The sequence below is a fragment of the Drosophila grimshawi genome, unplaced genomic scaffold (assembly GCF_018153295.1).
Source record: "Drosophila grimshawi isolate 15287-2541.00 unplaced genomic scaffold, ASM1815329v1 contig_1377, whole genome shotgun sequence".
In the NCBI taxonomy this organism is placed as follows: domain Eukaryota; kingdom Metazoa; phylum Arthropoda; class Insecta; order Diptera; family Drosophilidae; genus Drosophila; species Drosophila grimshawi.
The window spans coordinates 17,724,055-17,745,353 of record NW_025062900.1 but is presented as its reverse complement, the minus strand read 5'-3'; the positions used below and the strand labels follow the sequence as shown (position 1 = coordinate 17,745,353).

The 21,299-nt window shown below is 39.6% G+C and overlaps 15 protein-coding genes and 4 non-coding genes across 19 annotated transcripts; 10 read left to right on the top strand and 9 right to left on the bottom strand.

Moving 5' to 3' along the window:
* Positions 1 to 89: 89 nt before the first annotated feature.
* On the bottom strand, positions 90 to 2,670 carry LOC6570108 (pickpocket protein 11). Its single transcript, XM_001996335.3, has 6 exons — positions 2,195 to 2,670; positions 1,600 to 1,902; positions 761 to 1,224; positions 540 to 693; positions 383 to 483; positions 90 to 326 (listed from the first exon to the last, which is right to left on the bottom strand). Exons 1-6 carry the CDS (start codon positions 2,668 to 2,670, stop codon positions 208 to 210), a joined length of 1,617 nt encoding a protein of 538 aa, XP_001996371.2. The 3' UTR covers positions 90 to 207.
* Positions 2,671 to 2,741: 71 nt separating this feature from the next.
* LOC6570109 (pickpocket protein 11) lies at positions 2,742 to 5,616 on the bottom strand. The gene is made up of 4 exons (XM_032741922.1): positions 4,332 to 5,616; positions 3,960 to 4,085; positions 3,786 to 3,892; positions 2,742 to 2,920 (listed from the first exon to the last, which is right to left on the bottom strand). Exons 1-4 carry the CDS (start codon positions 5,609 to 5,611, stop codon positions 2,742 to 2,744), a joined length of 1,692 nt encoding a protein of 563 aa, XP_032597813.1. The 5' UTR covers positions 5,612 to 5,616.
* Positions 5,617 to 6,603: 987 nt separating this feature from the next.
* LOC6570110 (histone H2B) lies at positions 6,604 to 7,030 on the bottom strand. Its single transcript, XM_001996337.3, has one exon. It carries the CDS (start codon positions 7,015 to 7,017, stop codon positions 6,646 to 6,648), a length of 372 nt encoding a protein of 123 aa, XP_001996373.1. The 5' UTR covers positions 7,018 to 7,030; the 3' UTR covers positions 6,604 to 6,645.
* A 234-nt stretch (positions 7,031 to 7,264) lies between these two features.
* Positions 7,265 to 7,746, top strand: LOC6570111 (histone H2A). Its single transcript, XM_001996338.3, has one exon. It carries the CDS (start codon positions 7,280 to 7,282, stop codon positions 7,652 to 7,654), a length of 375 nt encoding a protein of 124 aa, XP_001996374.1. The 5' UTR covers positions 7,265 to 7,279; the 3' UTR covers positions 7,655 to 7,746.
* A 385-nt stretch (positions 7,747 to 8,131) lies between these two features.
* Positions 8,132 to 8,250, top strand: LOC6570583. The gene has a single exon (XR_047361.1). It is a non-coding gene; the product is annotated as a 5S ribosomal RNA (ribosomal RNA).
* Positions 8,251 to 8,450: 200 nt separating this feature from the next.
* On the bottom strand, positions 8,451 to 8,762 carry LOC122322362 (histone H4). Its single transcript, XM_001996781.3, has one exon. The coding sequence runs from the start codon at positions 8,760 to 8,762 to the stop codon at positions 8,451 to 8,453; it is 312 nt and encodes a 103-aa protein (XP_001996817.1).
* Positions 8,763 to 8,998: 236 nt separating this feature from the next.
* Positions 8,999 to 13,244, top strand: LOC6570581 (histone H3.v1). Its single transcript, XM_043214413.1, has 3 exons — positions 8,999 to 9,408; positions 10,649 to 11,396; positions 12,824 to 13,244. Exons 1-3 carry the CDS (start codon positions 9,006 to 9,008, stop codon positions 13,242 to 13,244), a joined length of 1,572 nt encoding a protein of 523 aa, XP_043070348.1. The 5' UTR covers positions 8,999 to 9,005.
* Positions 10,636 to 11,487, top strand: LOC6570580 (histone H1). Its single transcript, XM_001996779.2, has one exon. The coding sequence runs from the start codon at positions 10,636 to 10,638 to the stop codon at positions 11,398 to 11,400; it is 765 nt and encodes a 254-aa protein (XP_001996815.1). The 3' UTR covers positions 11,401 to 11,487.
* LOC6570579 lies at positions 11,957 to 12,075 on the top strand. Its single transcript, XR_047360.1, has one exon. It is a non-coding gene; the product is annotated as a 5S ribosomal RNA (ribosomal RNA).
* Positions 12,213 to 12,589, bottom strand: LOC6571613 (histone H4). The gene has a single exon (XM_043214503.1). It carries the CDS (start codon positions 12,587 to 12,589, stop codon positions 12,278 to 12,280), a length of 312 nt encoding a protein of 103 aa, XP_043070438.1. The 3' UTR covers positions 12,213 to 12,277.
* A 439-nt stretch (positions 13,245 to 13,683) lies between the features above and the next one.
* LOC6570576 (histone H2B) lies at positions 13,684 to 14,110 on the bottom strand. The gene has a single exon (XM_001996776.2). The coding sequence runs from the start codon at positions 14,095 to 14,097 to the stop codon at positions 13,726 to 13,728; it is 372 nt and encodes a 123-aa protein (XP_001996812.1). The 5' UTR covers positions 14,098 to 14,110; the 3' UTR covers positions 13,684 to 13,725.
* Positions 14,111 to 14,321: 211 nt separating this feature from the next.
* Positions 14,322 to 14,821, top strand: LOC6570593 (histone H2A). The gene has a single exon (XM_001996782.3). The coding sequence runs from the start codon at positions 14,360 to 14,362 to the stop codon at positions 14,732 to 14,734; it is 375 nt and encodes a 124-aa protein (XP_001996818.1). The 5' UTR covers positions 14,322 to 14,359; the 3' UTR covers positions 14,735 to 14,821.
* Positions 14,822 to 15,207: 386 nt separating this feature from the next.
* Positions 15,208 to 15,326, top strand: LOC122322464. Its single transcript, XR_006246620.1, has one exon. It is a non-coding gene; the product is annotated as a 5S ribosomal RNA (ribosomal RNA).
* A 201-nt stretch (positions 15,327 to 15,527) lies between these two features.
* LOC6570582 (histone H4) lies at positions 15,528 to 15,839 on the bottom strand. The gene has a single exon (XM_043214412.1). It carries the CDS (start codon positions 15,837 to 15,839, stop codon positions 15,528 to 15,530), a length of 312 nt encoding a protein of 103 aa, XP_043070347.1.
* A 236-nt stretch (positions 15,840 to 16,075) lies between these two features.
* LOC122322417 (histone H3.v1-like) lies at positions 16,076 to 20,362 on the top strand. Its single transcript, XM_043214411.1, has 3 exons — positions 16,076 to 16,485; positions 17,726 to 18,476; positions 19,909 to 20,362. The coding sequence occupies exons 1-3, from the start codon at positions 16,083 to 16,085 to the stop codon at positions 20,327 to 20,329; spliced, it is 1,575 nt and encodes a 524-aa protein (XP_043070346.1). The 5' UTR covers positions 16,076 to 16,082; the 3' UTR covers positions 20,330 to 20,362.
* On the top strand, positions 17,713 to 18,567 carry LOC122322434 (histone H1-like). Its single transcript, XM_043214536.1, has one exon. The coding sequence runs from the start codon at positions 17,713 to 17,715 to the stop codon at positions 18,478 to 18,480; it is 768 nt and encodes a 255-aa protein (XP_043070471.1). The 3' UTR covers positions 18,481 to 18,567.
* Positions 19,039 to 19,157, top strand: LOC6570596. Its single transcript, XR_047362.1, has one exon. It is a non-coding gene; the product is annotated as a 5S ribosomal RNA (ribosomal RNA).
* On the bottom strand, positions 19,294 to 19,671 carry LOC122322435 (histone H4-like). The gene is given in 2 exon segments (XM_043214537.1): positions 19,294 to 19,646; positions 19,648 to 19,671. Coding segments are annotated over 2 exon segments (312 nt in total). The 3' UTR covers positions 19,294 to 19,358.
* A 400-nt stretch (positions 20,363 to 20,762) lies between the features above and the next one.
* LOC6570571 (histone H2B) lies at positions 20,763 to 21,189 on the bottom strand. The gene has a single exon (XM_001996772.3). The coding sequence runs from the start codon at positions 21,174 to 21,176 to the stop codon at positions 20,805 to 20,807; it is 372 nt and encodes a 123-aa protein (XP_001996808.1). The 5' UTR covers positions 21,177 to 21,189; the 3' UTR covers positions 20,763 to 20,804.
* Positions 21,190 to 21,299: the final 110 nt, after the last annotated feature.

Genomic DNA, 21,299 nt, shown 5'->3' with positions numbered 1-21,299 from the left:
GTTGTTTCTGGTTTTATTCCCTTCTGTAATAATTAGTTAATTAGGCATAAATAATGACAGTTTTTGATCCGGTGGATTACTTTCATAACAATAGATAAAATAGATGAGACCACCTATCTCATAAACCAGTTTATGTTTAGTCTATTTATATCCAGGTTTAATGATAATACTCAAGTATTGGATGAATCGCAATTGTGTTGATGCGGCTTAGTCTCGATCTCGATTGATGTAGTTAAACATGGGTCGAAATGTTAGAAAGTAGACAAACTCAAAGGCAGTCACAATGCTGAAGCCAAGAATGAGACCCAGCAGGCCACCAAATGAAGCTGTCGATTAATAGACCAAACAAATAATTAATTTTCATGAAAATTGCAAAACTCACCTAGAGCGGAGAGCCAATTCTGAAAGATCTCCATGCGATATCTGGTGGACATCAAATCGCTGTAGAAAACATGCACCAATATGCTATCTGTTTGATTGGAACTATAGATGGAAATGGGTTAAATCCGATTTGGAGGACTCATGCTCAAGTTCCTCACTTGCTGATCACTTTCTTATCCAGTCTGCCAATGGTGCTCTCTGAAGCATAAAGATTTGACTGACAGTCGGGTAGACAATCACAGGGAAAGCTGATCGTGTGCCGCACTATGGAGATCGGTGAGTCCAGATTGCCCAAAGCACGAGAAAAGAAACCTGCAAACGAGTAGCAAATTTTAATATTATTCAATTATGTTTCCTAAACGACATACTCGATACTCACGCTTGCTTTCGATCATGCAGTTCAAGTCAAGAATTCCGCAGATCTTGGCGGTGCCATTGTGTGCCAGATAGGCGGGCAGGCAGCCGCAGCGGCGCAGAGTCATCTGCATTCGGCACATGAACATGCAGTTGATGAAGGAGTAGCGTCTGAGGCCATCCAAGGTTCGTTCAGCGCCGAACATGCAGTTCCTCCAGCGAAAATCCATTTGCCGTATGTCCCGGGTGGCATACGTCGATTCCGGATTGATGCGAACGAAACTCTCACGCGTGGATGTGACCATCTTGGTCTCCGCGTTCTCATCGGGATAGTTGTACGCATCGTGGATGAGCAGGCGAAACCCAAAGCCACTGAAGAAGGTGCCATAATAATCGGCGACCATGGGATCCAGCAGCACTGATAGGCCAGTGGGATAACCACAGCCAGTAACCCGATAAGGACGCTTGGGCACCTGGTAAGCAATTTTACTATAACAGTCGACGCACAAAGGAAACGAATTGAATTAAATTGAATTTAGAATAAAATTCTAAGTTTAATATTTATAAATTAAAAAATAAGAAATATTTATACAATTTCTGGTGGTATTCAAATGCAAAATGGTCCAAAATTTTGGAAACCACCCAAAAAAAAACTAATAAGACCAAAAAAAAATTTAATTTAGAATTGAGTTCATAATAACAAGTTATAATTAGTAGTAAAACGATTAAGAAAAATATAAAATGTTATATGCTAGACACAAGATTATTTTCTGTCTCGTTGATTATAAATATTATTTATGTCTTCATCATTTTAAATGAGGAGTCAATATATCTATCTTCTCAAGTTATACCTATTCTACTCACATGGGAAAATTATTGGATGTGGCACCAAAGTAATTGAAACTACAGCAGATACCCTGTAAAGTGAATACACGCTGAAAGAGACTCTCACAGCGCGTCTTGATGCCCTTCCACACACAGCGTGAGATCATGTCCAGGCAGTCGGGTGACAGGCGATTCATTAGCTCCGTTAGAGTCATGTTATTCAGGCTCAATATCCTGTCATAGATCGCCAAGGAACTGTTGCTAATAGTCGTTCCCACGGACATAAGCGTTAAGTTAAAGAGTTCCCGCAGATGCTCCTTTGTGGCACTGGGTGGCAGTTGCCTGAAGAGGTGTGAGACATAAATTAATTACTAGCTACCTCAAAAAAAATGTATGAATTACAAAGTTTTTCTTCGTTTTAGAAATAATTTCTAAATGTAGCAGAACATTTTTCTAGCAATACGAAAAATTGTGCTTTTTATAATTTTGTAAATATTTTCTACAATTAAGAAATTAATTTCCAAGAAGTACAAATGTAAATCTCTGCGAAACCTTTAATTTTAGAAATTTACTTACATCTAAATTTTTTTTCTGAGTGTACTTCAATATATTTAGATATTCAGTCTTTACTCACAGTTTCTGCAGCAAGTCGGTCGCTTTAGTCTTCGAAACTCGGTTAAAATTGCAAATGGTGACCGCGGGAAAGGGTATGTTCCACGTGGGAAAATGTGAGCTCTCGATGACCGTAACCGTTGGCGTCTCCCGATTCGAATACCATGATACCAAGACTAGGGTTATTGCTGCGATGATGGCCGCAATGACTACACCCAGCCAGAAAAGGCGCTCATTGCGACTGATGTCCTGTCGCGTGATATAGCTGAATCCATGGAGCGATGTCGTCTGGCAGTAATTGCGCAGATTATCCATAAACCAACTGCGCACCTCTCGCAGCTGGCACAATTTCAAGCGCCGCCGACTGCGATTTGTTGGGGCGCCAGCCTGCGAATGAAAGGTGCTGCTGATCCTGCTGCGATTCGCCGGGATCTTAGCTAGATTCTGCTCGGTTTGCACCAGTCGCAAATCGAAGATGCGTCGCTTCTTAAACGCCATGCCGAACACATCCAACTTGCTGCGACAACTGCTCGAAATGTGTCCATTAGCTGCCGCCTAATTAGCTCGTCCTAATTACCCTTTGCTGCTGCTGCTGCCAGTTGACGACGACGTCGCCGTCGCAATCGATAGCGTATCTGTTGTCGGGTCAGCCAATTACAAGTGGGTCGAACACACACAAAGAATATCAGCTCAAAGACCGACACGAAACTGCAGCCCATAAATAGACCAGTGATGCCGCCAAAGGTGCCTGTCACATTAGCATTGATATGTATACATCATTATTATTACAATTACAGTGCAACTTGGCTATAATTAACATACATATGTATGTTTTTACTTATTAGGATACATTTTTCTAGCTGTTGGCAGCAGCAGCAGCAACATAAAGCCATCAATTTTAGCCATTAAAATAATGGTTTCTTTATTTGTAATTTTAGTTGTTTACAATTTTAAAAATAACTATTCTTGTTATACGCTGAGCCACATATTTATGTATATATATATACATATATATATACTTGATCTACTAAATTTACAATTCAGTCCTCGCAAATCCTTACTATATGCATTCGCTTTTTTTCTACTTCGGTTTTAAGAAAAACATTTCTAAGAAGTAAGCATTATTAATTAAGAAAACTATTTCTTAGAAGTGAAAATTCAAACCTCAATTTTTAGGAAAAGCTCTTTCAAATTAAATATATGCATTTTATGAAGTCAAAAATAAAACTAATGTTTAAAGCAATATAAGGAATACAAAAAAATATGGCGATTTATTAAAATCGATGGCGATTTTCTTATGATTGTTTTTTTAATAATAAAATTAATTTGTTTTAGCTCCAAAAAGTAATTTTTAATTCAAACGCTCATATCTATCTTAATATGTGTCTAATTGCCGTTTTCACGTAAATTTGGCATAATATTTAAAGAAAAATAATAAATTTAACGTTTTTAAGGATATTTGGTTCCGAAACTGTCATTTCGGGATAATAATAAGAATAAATAAAATCAGTTCAGGCAGTTGGGTTTTCCAGTTGGGTTTTTTTTCGGTTTTGATGCCGAATTACAATCGGTAAAAATACAATTCCGTTTTCAATACCTTGCTTGCCACTTACCTATAAAACTCAGCCAATTCTCAAAGACATCCAATCGCAGCTGTTCGGCGTTCAACGAGTCACAATAAATGTGCAGCAGCAGCTCGTCCGAGGCATTCAAGTTGTTACTGTTGTGGTTAAAATGATATATACAAATGCAGATACGATAAATATACAATATTTGGGTGCACTTACTACAAGGCGTCATTGGTGGGGGGCGCGGCTTGGCTGGCATCTAGAGCTGCCACATCAGTGTGCACTTCATAACGGTTAAACTGACAGGGTGGCAAGCAGTTGCAGAGGCTCTGCAACTGATCCCAGCTAATTACTATGTAGAAAAAAGAGTTCAAACTTTGAAGTGGAATTTTGATTACATGTTTTTTTTTATAAATATAAGCATGAGCTATGAGTTAAAATCGGATTAAATTTTAAAAATTCGCATTACTTTTGCCTTTCTTAATTTCGGTTTGGATTTTTCTACAATTTATAACAAAGATATGTCTAATTTCCAGGGAAATATGAGAATTCGCATATTCGTTTTATTTATCTTGTTATTTATTTTGTGACGATTTTTGTAGGGTGCACTCACCCTGCTGCTGAAGACATTGAAGCTGTGCCAGTTGGCACAAAGTCCAATGCGATCTCTTAGGCATATGCGGATGCACACAGCCGCAGATGTGGTAGACTCTTTCGCTGTGGCACTCTGCCAGGCAATTGTCCTGACTGTAGGCAGGGAAAGAGAATAGCGAGCGCTCATTGCTCAGATAACAGCCGCGGGTGTTGGGCTCCAGGCTGTCCAGATAGGCTGTGGCATGTGTGCTGTAGGGCTTTAGCATCAGATGCACCTCCGTGCCACTCGGCACAAGTACGCGCTGCGTGGCCGCATCAATTGAGGTGTGTGCCTCATGCAGCAGCACCTGGAAACCCGTTGCTGCCGTTGCAGTGCTGCCATAATCCTCAATTTTGGTGGCCAGACGCAGAGTTAGACTCGTGGCAGGATTATCAGATGTCTGTCTAAGGCTGCAGCAACGACCCTCTGTGTAGCTCCAAACGGTTGTCATTAGTTGCTTGCAACTTTGCGGATTCCACCCCAGCCATTTACAACCAATCAATTGTTGCTCACAAATCTGTGGCGACAACTGCTCCAATAGCTGCGACCAAGTCTCATTTTGGTCACTCAACTGTTTGATTAGAGTCTGATTAATGCCAGGCGAGCTTCTGCGACTCAGCCATGGCAGCTGCTGTAGCATTTGCACGGGCACCGACCACTTATTGGCTCTGATCGACAGCTGCTGTTTAGAGATGCGATTTAGACCACATATTGTTATGGCTGGAAGGGGCAAACGATTGGCGGACAAAGGCTGCATCATGCTCTCAATATAGCTTCTGGTTGGCGTCTCTGCCGACATGCCGTAGGACATGATCAGGACGAGGAGGGACAGTAGTATCGCCACACAGATCAAGAGCCACCATAGCACACGCTGCCAGGTTTTTGCCCCAACAAATACATGGAAGCCATGTATGCTCGACATTTCACAGTAGATCTCAAAGCCCGTCTTCGACTTGCACAGTCCATCATCGTTGCGAGCACGCAGAAAGTTGAGGAATCGCGGCAGCGGCATCTGTTCCACATTCTTGGATAATTTTATGTGCGCTGTGCGCCACCATCTGACTAATTTCCATCTTTGTAGGGTTTTTTGAAGTTTGAAGCATTTCGTTTCGGGTTTTTTTGCGGGCTTATCAAAGCATTGTAGTGGCGTTATCTTATGCGGTCTCTTAGGCCGCAAATAATTCTCAAAGTTGATTAGATAGATCGGCTGCGAACCTAGTTTCTTGGCTATTGGCATTTTTTACTCTGTTAATCAAATCTTTTTACTCTGTTTGCTGAGCAGAATGGCGTATTCAGTGAACGATTTCACTTTCTAATTCACAGAAGTAAAGCACACAAAATTTAAGCTCCTCGACACTTCCTAGTCCAAACTATTTTCAATTTCCAATTGTTCTTGTTTTATATATATAGGCCCACCAACCATGTCAAGGCCTCTCCTCGCTCCAAGACACGTAACACGCGTTACACCCACTATAGTAATTTGACTCCGTCACGCCCTTCACTTGTAGTACATTTCGCTATCATTCGCTGCTCCATTTATAATCAGTACAACTCATCAATGATTATCTTACAAGCAAAAAAAAATGAATAAAATAATAACAGAAAAGAATAAAGACAATTAGCCATTTGCTTATATGTTTTTAGTTAAAGAGCCACACAAGCGATAAGCTTTTTAAACAATTAACAATAGAAAATTGTTTACTGCAAAATATTATTTTCTATTCCTACAAAGTTACTGCGGTTATTATGCATTAATTAACTAACAAAATGACTATTTCTTGTTGTTATTATTATTTGAACTAGCTAAGCTCCATCTAAAAGGAAAGGCAGGCATTGAAAATACTCTTATATTATATATTCTAGCCTGAGTCTATTTCCCAAGTGTCATGTACCTTGATATTGTATAAATACAAGATATAACAGTACACAAGATTGAAAAAATATTTCAGTATCAACATTTGTCTTTTACATACTATATTTTCATATATATTTATAATCCAAACAATCTATTTTGTGTGTTAATAAGATTAATTTCCTTTCTGCACGTAGTTTATTCGTTGTCTATAAAAAGTTAATTTTGCTGTTGATTTTTATTTCATTAAAAGTCCAGCTGAAATATACTCTGATTGTGAGTAATTTGCGGCATCAATATGAAAATTAGTTTATTAAGTTGCTTCACAAGTAATGGAAAAATATTTTGAATTCTTTGAAAGGAATGATTTGTGGCCCTGAAAAGGGCCTTTTGCTGCTAACTGGTTTTCTGCCTGCAATTTACTTGGAGCTAGTGTACTTGGTGACTGCTTTGGTTCCCTCACTGACGGCGTGCTTAGCCAACTCTCCGGGCAGTAATAGACGGACAGCAGTTTGGATTTCCCGACTTGTGATGGTTGAACGTTTGTTGTAGTGGGCCAAACGAGATGCCTCGGCAGCAATACGCTCAAAAATATCATTCACGAAGCTGTTCATGATGCTCATTGCCTTTGACGAAATGCCTGTGTCAGGATGGACTTGCTTCAACACTTTGTAAATGTAGATGGCATAGCTTTCCTTCCTCTTGCGCTTCTTCTTCTTGTCATTCTTGGTGATGTTCTTTTGAGCCTTGCCAGCCTTTTTGGCTGCCTTTCCACTAGTTTTCGGCGGCATTCTTAATACTTATTCACTTCACTTTGATTAACTTCACAATGTGTTCAGCACACCGAAAATGCTTATCATATATACTCTCGTTTGAACGACGCTTTCATGTTAAAATCCACCACTACGCTCGAATTACTGCGCAGCTGTTCATTCCTAACCTGAAGAAGTAGGTGGCTGAAAAACTATAAATACAATGACGGCTTGTTTGTCGGAATCATTCGGTATTTGATATTTGTGTGTTGAGAGTGACTAATTTGTGAACTAAATAACAATGTCTGGTCGTGGTAAAGGTGGAAAAGTAAAGGGAAAGGCAAAGTCGCGTTCCAACCGCGCTGGACTCCAGTTTCCCGTGGGTCGTATTCACCGTCTTCTTCGCAAGGGCAACTACGCCGAGCGTGTTGGTGCCGGTGCTCCTGTGTACTTAGCTGCCGTTATGGAATACTTGGCCGCTGAAGTCTTGGAGTTGGCTGGCAATGCTGCTCGTGATAATAAGAAAACTAGGATTATCCCTCGCCATCTGCAATTGGCCATCCGCAACGATGAAGAGTTAAATAAACTGCTTTCGGGCGTTACCATTGCGCAGGGTGGTGTTTTACCCAACATCCAGGCCGTTCTACTCCCCAAGAAGACGGAAAAGAAGGCATAAACTACCAGACTACTCTCAAATAGCATGTACATATGTAAAAAAAAAACTCAATCAAACGTCCTTTTCAGGACGACCAAAATATGTAAAAGAGATTTAATTTTTCATTGACTATATTTGAATTCCCACGGTCGAAAACCCCCTAAAAGAAATGTAAGAAAAGTACAGTTGGTGTCAAAACAGTATCATCTACCTGAGGAGTAAGGGTATTTCCTACTTTTTGCTCTTCGCTGTGAATTGTGTTTTTTTTTTACTTACATTCACCGATAGACTCCTCCTTAAGAAACCATTTCTTTTAATTTTTAAAGTAAATTTAATTTAATTATATAATTTTATTTAATTAATTTGCTACATTTAGTATCTTTCTGCTGACATTAAATAAATAGATAGTAGCGTATTCTTGGCTGACGCTTCACTTGCTTTTTAAGTGGATGTGATGTGTGTGATGCCATAAAAGCAAATATTAAGCGCATGACATTTGCCAACGACCATACTACGCTGAATACATCGGTTCTCGTCCGATCACCGAAATTAAGCAGCGTCGGGCGCGGTTAGTACTTAGATGGGGGACCGCTTGGGAACACCGCGTGTTGTTGGCATCTATTTGGTGTTTCAACACTTTTTTTGTTAAATTATTTGTATTTTATAAAGCAATGCTAAATAAAAGTATATTTCAGGTGCATATTACTTGGCTAGATATTGAATATTTTTCATCTCTTTTGAGTAAAGATTTGGTGGTCCTGAAAAGGACCGATTGGTATGACTGCACTTGTACATATTTGTATTTGGGATTTAGTTTTTAGCCGCCAAAACCGTATAGGGTACGGCCTTGTCTCTTCAGCGCATAGACAACATCCATGGCAGTGACCGTCTTCCTCTTGGCATGCTCGGTGTATGTGACCGCATCGCGGATAACGTTTTCCAAGAATACCTTTAGAACACCACGAGTTTCTTCATAAATGAGTCCTGAGATACGTTTCACACCACCACGACGAGCTAAACGACGAATAGCTGGCTTCGTGATGCCCTGGATGTTATCACGCAACACTTTGCGATGACGTTTAGCGCCGCCTTTACCCAAACCTTTGCCACCTTTACCACGACCAGTCATTTTTCACTTTTAATTCACACTTTACACCACGAATGCCAGAAACAAAGTAATGCTGCTTCGTCGCAAGCGCTTCTATTTATACCAAAAAGAGCAAACTCTTGAGCGAGTGCACAGATATTTCTATCCCGCTCACACACTACCCTCGCTTAACGAGCAGTTTTCTATATAAATGAGCAGCAAACCAGCGGACGATTATTGTGTTTTCAACAGTGAGAGTGTAAACAGTGTTATAGAAAGAGAAAAATGGCGCGTACTAAGCAGACTGCTCGTAAATCGACGGGAGGCAAGGCTCCTCGCAAACAGTTGGCAACTAAGGCAGCACGTAAAAGTGCTCCAGCAACCGGTGGTGTGAAGAAACCTCATCGCTATCGTCCCGGTACAGTTGCACTGCGTGAAATTCGTCGCTACCAGAAGAGCACAGAGTTGCTTATCCGCAAGCTGCCGTTCCAGCGTTTAGTACGCGAAATTGCTCAGGACTTCAAGACCGATTTACGTTTCCAGAGTTCGGCTGTGATGGCTCTGCAAGAAGCTAGCGAAGCCTACCTAGTTGGCCTATTTGAAGACACGAACTTGTGTGCTATCCATGCTAAGCGTGTCACCATCATGCCCAAAGATATCCAACTGGCCAGACGCATTCGTGGCGAACGTGCTTAAATTGTAAATTGTAAAGCATCAATTGTAACCAAATCGGTCCTTTTCAGGACCACAAAATACTTTCAACAAAGAGATTTGAGTTTTCATAAATAATATTTGAATGAATAATTCAGCTATTCAGGCTTTAAAAAACGTTTAGATATAATTAGGAAATATTACAGAAGATAATTATTGCGAAATGTTTTACTCAATATACATAAATATATTATTTACTGTATTACAATCAGTATGTAAATAGCAAAGCAAGAAAAGCAGTAAATATTTTTCGAATTGCAATTACAATAATGGATTCCCTTTTGAAGAAATGTATATAAATAAAGATTCAAGTTGCACATCTAATGTGTTGCTCGTGATTATATTACTTTCAATTTTGATGTGAACATGCAGTTCATATAATATTTTCTCATTCGATCCGATATATATGTTTCTTTAGAGAGACATGTCGTAATCTGATAGACAACAATGATATAAATAAAGAATAATGTGACTTTTAATAAGTTGCTCGCTTGATACGAGTATTGTGGTCATCTGGATGTTGCATGTACAATTCATCTGTAATCGTTTGATTTTGGTATTACAATAATTATCAAACAGATGTAACTGAAGTTAATATACATGTAATATATAAAATAAGTAGGTATTAATTATTCAAGAAGAATTTATATGTTTTCGATACATTTTTCTCTTGTTGCTTGCACTCCAAGCTAGTCAATTTTTTACAGCTAATGGCCAAGTTAAAAGCATGTTTAAAAAATGATTTAATCACTTCTATTCTTTTTAACTATTGTGTTTCAGTAAAGAAAAGTTTAAATAATACAATTAATATTATAATTTTCTAAATTTTGTTGTAATTATATTAAAAAGAGTTGTTTTTCACTAACAAATGTTGCGTGATGGAACAAATCGAGACTTTGCACGACTTCCACGACTCGGTGATTTAAGATAATAAATTCAAATCTATTATATTTAGTTGCTCAAATATTTTAAACATTATCCACATTTACATTCTTTTCTATTTGCAAATAAATCGATTGTAAATGGCAAATTAACAATAAGACGTTGGCAATCTTTCACATGACAAACGTTCAATGCCGTAAACATTCTCGTTCGGCTCTCCTCCTCGATTCTCACTCAATCGAGTGACCAAATAGCATGGTGAGTTTCAGCAAATTTGTACCATTAAAGTGTAAATCGTTGTGAAAGTGAACTAAAGTGAAATATGTCTGATTCAGCAGTTGCCACAATCGCCTCTCCCGTGACTGCCACACCAGCTGCAGCCGAGAAGAAGGTGGCCACCAAGAAGGCAGCATCAGGATTGAAGGCAAAGAGGACAACAGCTGGAGCATCACACCCGCCAACTCAGCAAATGGTAGATGCTTCGATAAAAAACTTGAAGGAGCGTGGTGGCTCATCGCTTCTGGCAATTAAGAAATACATTAGTGCCACCTACAAGTGCGATGCCCAGAAATTAGCACCGTTCATTAAGAAGTACTTGAGGACTGCAGTTGCAAGTGGAAAGCTGGTCCAAACAAAGGGCAAGGGTGCATCTGGTTCGTTTAAACTGTCTGCATCAGCCAAAAAAGAGCCGAAGCCAAAGGCTTCTCCTCTGGAGAAGAAAACCACAGCAGCATCAGCAGCAGCAGCTAAAAAGAATAAATCAGCTACAGTTGACAAGAAGAAGCCATCAAAGGTAGCCACCGCCAGCAAAAAGAGCGCTGAGAAATCGAAGGCAGATAAGGCAAAAGCAAAAGCAAAGGCAAAGGCAGTAGCAAAGGATGCTAAGAAAACGGGTACAGTAAAGGCTAAACCCACCACAGCAGATGCAAAAGCAAAGGCAAATGCCAAACAAAGCGCAGCAAAGGCAAAGACACCAAAGCCCAAGACACAAGCCACAAGTGCTAAGCCGAAGCAGGCAAAGGCAGTAGCAAAGCCAGCGACACCGAAAAAAGCTTCTGCCAAGAAGCCGAAGGCCGCCAAGAAGTAAAAAACACACTCTTAATCAGAGTAGAAGCGAAATTCTGGATTTCTGAATTATGACATTCGCCTTCGCATTTTAACAAAGCCCTTTTCAGGGCTACAATTTATGTATTTTTAAAGAGAGAAAAATATTTCCAGACTTATTCAGTATCTGTTTTTGCTTTAAAGACTATTTCCATATATTTGTTGCACATACTTCGTAAGAATATTTATTTTGTGTGTTAATAAGACTAATTTACTTTCTCCGCTTACTTTATTCGTTGTGGGAACTATAAAAAGGTAATTTTGCTGTTGATTTTTGCTTTTTACTTTTTGCTCTTCGCTGTGAATTGTGTTTTTTTTTTTACATACATTCACCGATAGACTCCTTAATATAACATTTCTTTTAATTTTTAATGTAAATTTAAAATGAAATTTTTTTAATTAATTTGCTACATTTAGTAACTTTCTGCTGAAATTAACTAAATACACAGTAGCGTATTCTTGGCTGACGCTTCATTTGCTTTTTAAATGGATGTGATGTGTGTGATGCCATAAAAGCAAATATTAAGCGTATGACATTTGCCAACGACCATACTACGCTGAATACATCGGTTCTCGTCCGATCACCGAAATTAAGCAGCGTCGGGCGCGGTTAGTACTTAGATGGGGGACCGCTTGGGAACACCGCGTGTTGTTGGCATCCATTTGGTGTTTCAACACTTTTTTTTGTTAAATTATTTGTATTTTATAAAGCAAATGCTAAATAAAAGTATATTTCAGGTGCATATTACTTGGCTAGATATTGAATATTTTTCATCTCTTTTGAGTAAAGATTTGGTGGTCCTGAAAAGGACCGATTGGTATGACTGTACTTGTACATATTTGTATTTGGGATTTAGTTTTTAGCCGCCAAAACCGTATAGGGTACGGCCTTGTCTCTTCAGCGCATAGACAACATCCATGGCAGTGACCGTCTTCCTCTTGGCATGCTCGGTGTATGTGACCGCATCGCGGATAACGTTTTCCAAGAACACCTTGAGAACACCACGAGTTTCTTCATAAATGAGTCCTGAGATACGTTTCACACCACCACGACGAGCTAAACGACGAATAGCTGGCTTCGTGATGCCCTGGATGTTATCACGCAACACTTTGCGATGACGTTTAGCGCCGCCTTTACCCAAACCTTTGCCACCTTTACCACGACCAGTCATTTTTCACTTTTAATTCACACTTTACACCACGAATGCCAGAAACAAAGTAATGCTGCTTCGTCGCAAGCGCTTCTATTTATACCAAAAAGAGCAAACTCTTGAGCGAGTGCACAGATATTTCTATCCCGCTCACACACTACCCTCGCTTAACGAGCAGTTTTCTATATAAACGAGCAGCAAAACGAGCGGGCGATTATTGTGTTTTCAACAGTGAGAGTGTAAACAGTGTTGTAGAAAGAGAAAAATGGCGCGTACTAAGCAGACTGCTCGTAAATCGACGGGAGGCAAGGCTCCTCGCAAACAGTTGGCAACTAAGGCAGCACGTAAAAGTGCTCCAGCAACCGGTGGTGTGAAGAAACCTCATCGCTATCGTCCCGGTACAGTTGCACTGCGTGAAATTCGTCGCTACCAGAAGAGCACAGAGTTGCTTATCCGCAAGCTGCCGTTCCAGCGTTTAGTACGCGAAATTGCTCAGGACTTCAAGACCGATTTACGTTTCCAGAGTTCGGCTGTGATGGCTCTGCAAGAAGCTAGCGAAGCCTACCTGGTTGGCCTATTTGAAGACACGAACTTGTGTGCTATCCATGCTAAGCGTGTCACCATCATGCCCAAAGATATCCAACTTGCCAGACGCATTCGTGGCGAACGTGCCTAAATTGTAAATTGTCAAACATCAATTGTAACCAAATCGGTCCTTTTCAGGACCACAAAATACTTTCAACAAAGAGATTTGAGTTTTCATAAATAATATTTTAATGAATAACTCAGCTATTCAGCTATACTTACGAAATATGTTTTTCCTTTGAGGGCTGTATTTCCATATATTTATTGCATATACTTCTGAGGTATATTTATAAGCCAATCTATTTTGTGTGTTAATAAGATTAATTTCCTTTCTGCACCTTTATTCGTTGTGGGAACTATAAAAAGGTAATTTTGCTGTTGATTTTTATTTCATTAAAAGTCCAGCTAAAATATACTCTGTGAGTAATTTGCGGCATCAATAGAATAGAATATGAAAATTAGTTTATTAAGTTGCTTCACCAGTAATGGAAAAATATTTTGAATTCTTTGAAAGGAATGATTTGTGGCCCTGAAAAGGGCCTTTTGCTGCTAACTGGTTTTCTGCCTGCAATTTACTTGGAGCTAGTGTACTTGGTGACTGCTTTGGTTCCCTCACTGACGGCGTGCTTAGCCAACTCTCCGGGCAGTAATAGACGGACAGCGGTTTGGATTTCCCGACTTGTGATGGTTGAACGTTTGTTGTAGTGGGCCAAACGAGATGCCTCGGCAGCAATACGCTCAAAAATATCATTCACGAAGCTGTTCATGATGCTCATTGCCTTTGACGAAATGCCAGTGTCAGGATGGACCTGCTTCAACACTTTGTAAATGTAGATGGCATAGCTTTCCTTCCTCTTGCGCTTCTTCTTCTTGTCATTCTTGGTGATGTTCTTTTGAGCCTTGCCAGCCTTTTTGGCTGCCTTTCCACTAGTTTTCGGCGGCATTCTTAATACTTATTCACTTCACTTTGATTAACTTCACAATGTGTTCAGCACACTGAAAATTCTTCTAATATATACTCTCGTTTGAACGACGCTTTCATGTTAAAATCCACCACTGCGCTCGAACTACTGCGCAGCTGTTCATTCCTAACCTGACAAAGTAGGTGGCTGAAAAACTATAAATACAATGACGGCTTGTTTGTCGGAATCATTCGGTATTTGATATTTGTGTGTTGAGAGTGACTAATTTGTGAACTAAATAGCAATGTCTGGTCGTGGTAAAGGTGGAAAAGTAAAGGGAAAGGCAAAGTCGCGTTCCAACCGCGCTGGACTCCAGTTTCCCGTGGGTCGTATTCACCGTCTTCTTCGCAAGGGCAACTACGCCGAGCGTGTTGGTGCCGGTGCTCCTGTGTACTTAGCTGCCGTTATGGAATACTTGGCCGCTGAAGTCTTGGAGTTGGCTGGCAATGCTGCTCGTGATAATAAGAAAACTAGGATTATCCCTCGCCATCTGCAATTGGCCATCCGCAACGATGAAGAGTTAAATAAACTGCTTTCGGGCGTTACCATTGCCCAGGGTGGTGTTTTACCCAACATCCAGGCAGTTCTACTCCCCAAGAAGACGGAAAAGAAGGCATAAACTACCAGACTACTCTCAAATAGCATGTACATATGTAAAAAAAAACTCAATCAAACGTCCTTTTCAGGACGACCAAAATATGTAAAAGAGATTTAATTTTTCATTGACTATATTTGAATTCCCACGGTCGAAAAACGAAAAACGAAATGTAAGAAAAGTACAGTTGGTGTCAAAACAGTATCATCTACCTGAGGAGTAAGGGTATTTCCTACTTTTTGCTGTTCGCTGTGAATTGTGTTTTTTTTTTTACCTACATTCACCGATAAACTCCTTAATATAACATTTCTTTTAATTTTTAATGTAAATTTAATTTAATTATATAATTTTATTTAATTAATTTGCTACATTTAGTATCTTTCTGCTGACATTAAATAAATAGATAGTAGCGTATTCTTGGCTGACGCTGCACTTGATTTTTTAGTCGATGTGATGTGTGTGATGCCATAAAAGCAAATATTAAGCGTATGAAATTTGCCAACGACCATACTACGCTGAATACATCGGTTCTCGTCCGATCACCGAAATTAAGCAGCGTCGGGCGCGGTTAGTACTTAGATGGGGGACCGCTTGGGAACACCGCGTGTTGTTGGCATCCATTTGGTGTTTCAACACTTTTTTTGTTAAATTATTTGTATTTTATAAAGCAAATGCTAAATAAAAGTATATTTCAGGTGCATATTACTTGGCTAGATATTGAATATTTTTCATCTCTTTTGAGTAAAGATTTTGTGGTCCTGAAAAGGACCGATTGGTATGACTGTACTTGTACATATTTGTATTTGGGATTTAGTTTTTAGCCGCCAAAACCGTATAGGGTACGGCCTTGTCTCTTCAGCGCATAGACAACATCCATGGCAGTGACCGTCTTCCTCTTGGCATGCTCGGTGTATGTGACCGCATCGCGGATAACGTTTTCCAAGAATACCTTTAGAACACCACGAGTTTCTTCATAAATGAGTCCTGAGATACGTTTCACACCACCACGACGAGCTAAACGACGAATAGCTGGCTTCGTGATGCCCTGGATGTTATCACGCAACACTTTGCGATGACGTTTAGCGCCGCCTTTACCCAAACCTTTGCCACCTTTACCACGACCAGTCATTTTTCACTTTTAATTCACACTTTACACCACGAATGCCAGAAACAAAGTAATGCTGCTTCGTCGCAAGCGCTTCTATTTATACCAAAAAGAGCAAACTCTTGAGCGAGTGCACAGATATTTCTATCCCGCTCACACACTACCCTCGCTTAACGAGCAGTTTTCTATATAAACGAGCAGCAAACCAGCGGACGATTATTGTGTTTTCAACAGTGAGAGTGTAAACAGTGTTATAGAAAGAGAAAAATGGCGCGTACTAAGCAGACTGCTCGTAAATCGACGGGAGGCAAGGCTCCTCGCAAACAGTTGGCAACTAAGGCAGCACGTAAAAGTGCTCCAGCAACCGGTGGTGTGAAGAAACCTCATCGCTATCGTCCCGGTACAGTTGCACTGCGTGAAATTCGTCGCTACCAGAAGAGCACAGAGTTGCTTATCCGCAAGCTGCCGTTCCAGCGTTTAGTACGCGAAATTGCTCAGGACTTCAAGACCGATTTACGTTTCCAGAGTTCGGCTGTGATGGCTCTGCAAGAAGCTAGCGAAGCCTACCTGGTTGGCCTATTTGAAGACACGAACTTGTGTGCTATCCATGCTAAGCGTGTCACCATCATGCCCAAAGATATCCAACTGGCCAGACGCATTCGTGGCGAACGTGCTTAAATTGTAAATTGTAAAGCATCAATTATAACCAAATCGGTCCTTTTCAGGACCACAAAATACTTTCAACAAAGAGATTTGAGTTTTCATAAATAATATTTGAATGAATAATTCAGCTATTCAGGCTTTAAAAAACGTTTAAATATAATTAGGAAATATTACAGAAGATAATTATTGCGAAATGTTTTACTCAATATACATAAATATATTATTTACTGTATTACAATCAGTATGTAAATAGCAAAGCAAGAAAAGCAGTAAATGTTTTTCGAATTGCAATTACAATAATGGATTCCCTTTTGAAGAAATGTATATAAATAAAGATTCAAGTTGCACATCTAATGTGTTGCTCGTGATTATATTACTTTCAATTTTGATGTGAACATGCAGTTCATATAATATTTTCTCATTCGATCCGATATATATGTTTCTTTAGAGAGACATGTCGTAATCTGATAGACAACAATGATATAAATAAAGAATAATGTGACTTTTAATAAGTTGCTCGCTTGATACGAGTATTGTGGTCATCTGGATGTTGCATGTACAATTCATCTGTAATCGTTTGATTTTGGTATTACAATAATTATCAAACAGATGTAACTGAAGTTAATATACATGTAATATATAAAATAAGTAGGTATTAATTATTCAAGAAGAATTTATATGTTTTCGATACATTTTTCTCTTGTTGCTTGCACTCCAAGCTAGTCAATTTTTTACAGCTAATGGCCAAGTTACAAGCATGTTTAAAAAATGATTTAATCACTTCTATTCTTTTTAACTATTATATTTCAGTAAAGAAAAGTTTAAATAATACAATTAATATTATAATTTTCTAAATTTTGTTGTAATTATATTAAAAAGAGTTGTTTTTCACTAACAAATGTTGCGTGATGGAACAAATCGAGACTTTGCACGACTTCCACGACTCGGTGATTTAAGATAATAAATTCAAATCTATTATATTTAGTTGCTCAAATATTTTAAACATTATCCACATTTACATTCTTTTCTATTTGCAAATAAATCGATTGTAAATGGCAAATTAACAATAAGACGTTGGCAATCTTTCACATGACAAACGTTCAATGCCGTAAACATTCTCGTTCGGCTCTCCTCCTCGATTCTCACTCAATCGAGTGACCAAATAGCATGGTGAATTTCAGCAAATTTGTACCATTAAAGTGTAAATCGTTGTGAAAGTGAACTAAAGTGAAATATGTCTGATTCAGCAGTTGCCACAATCGCCTCTCCCGTGACTGCCACACCAGCTGCAGCCGAGAAGAAGGTGGCCACCAAGAAGGCAGCATCAGGATTGAAGGCAAAGAGGACAACAGCTGGAGCATCACACCCTCCAACTCAGCAAATGGTAGATGCTTCGATAAAAAACTTGAAGGAGCGTGGTGGCTCATCGCTTCTGGCAATTAAGAAATACATTAGTGCCACCTACAAGTGCGATGCCCAGAAACTAGCACCGTTCATTAAGAAGTACTTGAGGACTGCAGTTGCAAGTGGAAAGCTGGTCCAAACAAAGGGCAAGGGTGCATCTGGTTCGTTTAAACTGTCTGCATCAGCCAAAAAAGAGCCGAAGCCAAAGGCTTCTCCTCTGGAGAAGAAAACCACAGCAGCATCAGCAGCAGCAGCAGCTAAAAAGAATAAATCAGCTACAGTTGACAAGAAGAAGCCATCAAAGGTAGCCACCGCCAGCAAAAAGAGCGCTGAGAAATCGAATGCAGATAACGCAAAAGCAAAAGCAAAGGCAAAGGCAGTAGCAAAGGATGCTAAGAAAACGGGTACAGTAAAGGCTAAACCCACCACAGCAGATGCAAAAGCAAAGGCAAATGCCAAACAAAGCGCAGCAAAGGCAAAGACACCAAAGCCCAAGACACAAGCCACAAGTGCTAAGCCGAAGCAGGCAAAGGCAGTAGCAAAGCCAGCGACACCGAAAAAAGCTTCTGCCAAGAAGCCGAAGGCCGCCAAGAAGTAAAAAACACACTCTTAATCAGAGTAGAAGCGAAATTCTGGATTTCTGAATTATGACATTCGCCTTCGCATTTTAACAAAGCCCTTTTCAGGGCTACAATTTATGTATTTTTAAAGAGAGAAAAATATTTCCAGACTTATTCAGTATCTGTTTTTGCTTTAAAGACTATTTCCATATATTTGTTGCACATACTTCGTAAGAATATTTATTTTGTGTGTTAATAAGACTAATTTACTTTCTCCGCTTACTTTATTCGTTGTGGGAACTATAAAAAGGTAATTTTGCTGTTGATTTTTGCTTTTTACTTTTTGCTCTTCGCTGTGAATTGTGTTTTTTTTTTTACATACATTCACCGATAGACTCCTTAATATAACATTTCTTTTAATTTTTAATGTAAATTTAAAAATGAAATTTTATTTAATTAATTTGCTACATTTAGTAACTTTCTGCTGAAATTAACTAAATACACAGTAGCGTATTCTTGGCTGACGCTTCATTTGCTTTTTAAATGGATGTGATGTGTGTGATGCCATAAAAGCAAATATTAAGCGTATGACATTTGCCAACGACCATACTACGCTGAATACATCGGTTCTCGTCCGATCACCGAAATTAAGCAGCGTCGGGCGCGGTTAGTACTTAGATGGGGGACCGCTTGGGAACACCGCGTGTTGTTGGCATCCATTTGGTGCTTCAACACTTTTTTTGTTAAATTATTTGTATTTTATAAAGCAAATGCTAAATAAAAGTATATTTCAGGTGCATATTACTTGGCTAGATATTGAATATCTTTCATCTCTTTTGAGTAAAGATTTGGTGGTCCTGAAAAGGACCGATTGGTATGACTGTACTTGTACATATTTGTATTTGGGATTTAGTTTTTAGCCGCCAAAACCGTATAGGGTACGGCCTTGTCTCTTCAGCGCATAGACAACATCCATGGCAGTGACCGTCTTCCTCTTGGCATGCTCGGTGTATGTGACCGCATCGCGGATAACGTTTTCCAAGAACACCTTGAGAACACCACGAGTTTCTTCATAAATGAGTCCTGAGATACGTTTCACACCACCACGACGAGCTAAACGACGAATAGCTGGCTTCGTGATGCCCTGGATGTTATCACGCAACACTTTGCGATGACGTTTAGCGCCGCCTTTACCCAAACCTTTTGCCACCTTTACCACGACCAGTCATTTTTTCACTTTTAAATTTCACACTTTACACCCACGAAATGCAGAAACAAAGTAATGCTGCTTCGTCGCAAGCGCTTCTATTTATACCAAAAGAGCAAACTCTTGAGCGAGTGCACCGATATTTCTATCCCGCTCACACACTACCCTCGCTTAACGAGCAGTTTTCTATATAAACGAGCAGCAAAACGAGCGGGCGATTATTGTGTTTTCAACAGTGAGAGTGTAAACAGTGTTGTAGAAAGAGAAAAATGGCGCGTACTAAGCAGACTGCTCGTAAATCGACGGGAGGCAAGGCTCCTCGCAAACAGTTGGCAACTAAGGCAGCACGTAAAAGTGCTCCAGCAACCGGTGGTGTGAAGAAACCTCATCGCTATCGTCCCGGTACAGTTGCACTGCGTGAAATTCGTCGCTACCAGAAGAGCACAGAGTTGCTTATCCGCAAGCTGCCGTTCCAGCGTTTAGTACGCGAAATTGCTCAGGACTTCAAGACCGATTTACGTTTCCAGAGTTCGGCTGTGATGGCTCTGCAAGAAGCTAGCGAAGCCTACCTGGTTGGCCTATTTGAAGACACGAACTTGTGTGCTATCCATGCTAAGCGTGTCACCATCATGCCCAAAGATATCCAACTGGCCAGACGCATTCGTGGCGAACGTGCCTAAATTGTAAATTGTCAAACATCAATTGTAACCAAATCGGTCCTTTTCAGGACCACAAAATACTTTCAACAAAGAGATTTGAGTTTTCATAAATAATATTTTAATGAATAACTCGGCTATTCAGCTATACTTACGAAATATGTTTTTCCTTTAAGGGCTGTATTTCCATATTATACTTCGTAGGTATATTTATAAGCCAAACAATCTATTTTGTGTGTTAATAAGATTAATTTCCTTTCTGCACCTTTATTCGTTGTGGGAACTATAAAAAGGTAATTTTGCTGTTGATTTTTATTTCATTAAAAGTCCAGCTAAAATATACTCTGTGAGTAATTTGCGGCATCAATAGAATAGAATATGAAAATTAGTTTATTAAGTTGCTTCACCAGTAATGGAAAAATATTTTGAATTCTTTGAAAGGAATGATTTGTGGCCCTGAAAAGGGCCTTTTGCTGCTAACTGGTTTTCTGCCTGCAATTTACTTGGAGCTAGTGTACTTGGTGACTGCTTTGGTTCCCTCACTGACGGCGTGCTTAGCCAACTCTCCGGGCAGTAATAGACGGACAGCGGTTTGGATTTCCCGACTTGTGATGGTTGAACGTTTGTTGTAGTGGGCCAAACGAGATGCCTCGGCAGCAATACGCTCAAAAATATCATTCACGAAGCTGTTCATGATGCTCATTGCCTTTGACGAAATGCCAGTGTCAGGATGGACCTGCTTCAACACTTTGTAAATGTAGATGGCATAGCTTTCCTTCCTCTTGCGCTTCTTCTTCTTGTCATTCTTGGTGATGTTCTTTTGAGCCTTGCCAGCCTTTTTGGCTGCCTTTCCACTAGTTTTCGGCGGCATTCTTAATACTTATTCACTTCACTTTGATTAACTTCACAATGTGTTCAGCACACTGAAAATTCTTCTAATATATACTCTCGTTTGAACGACGCTTTCATGTTAAAATCCACCACTGCGCTCGAA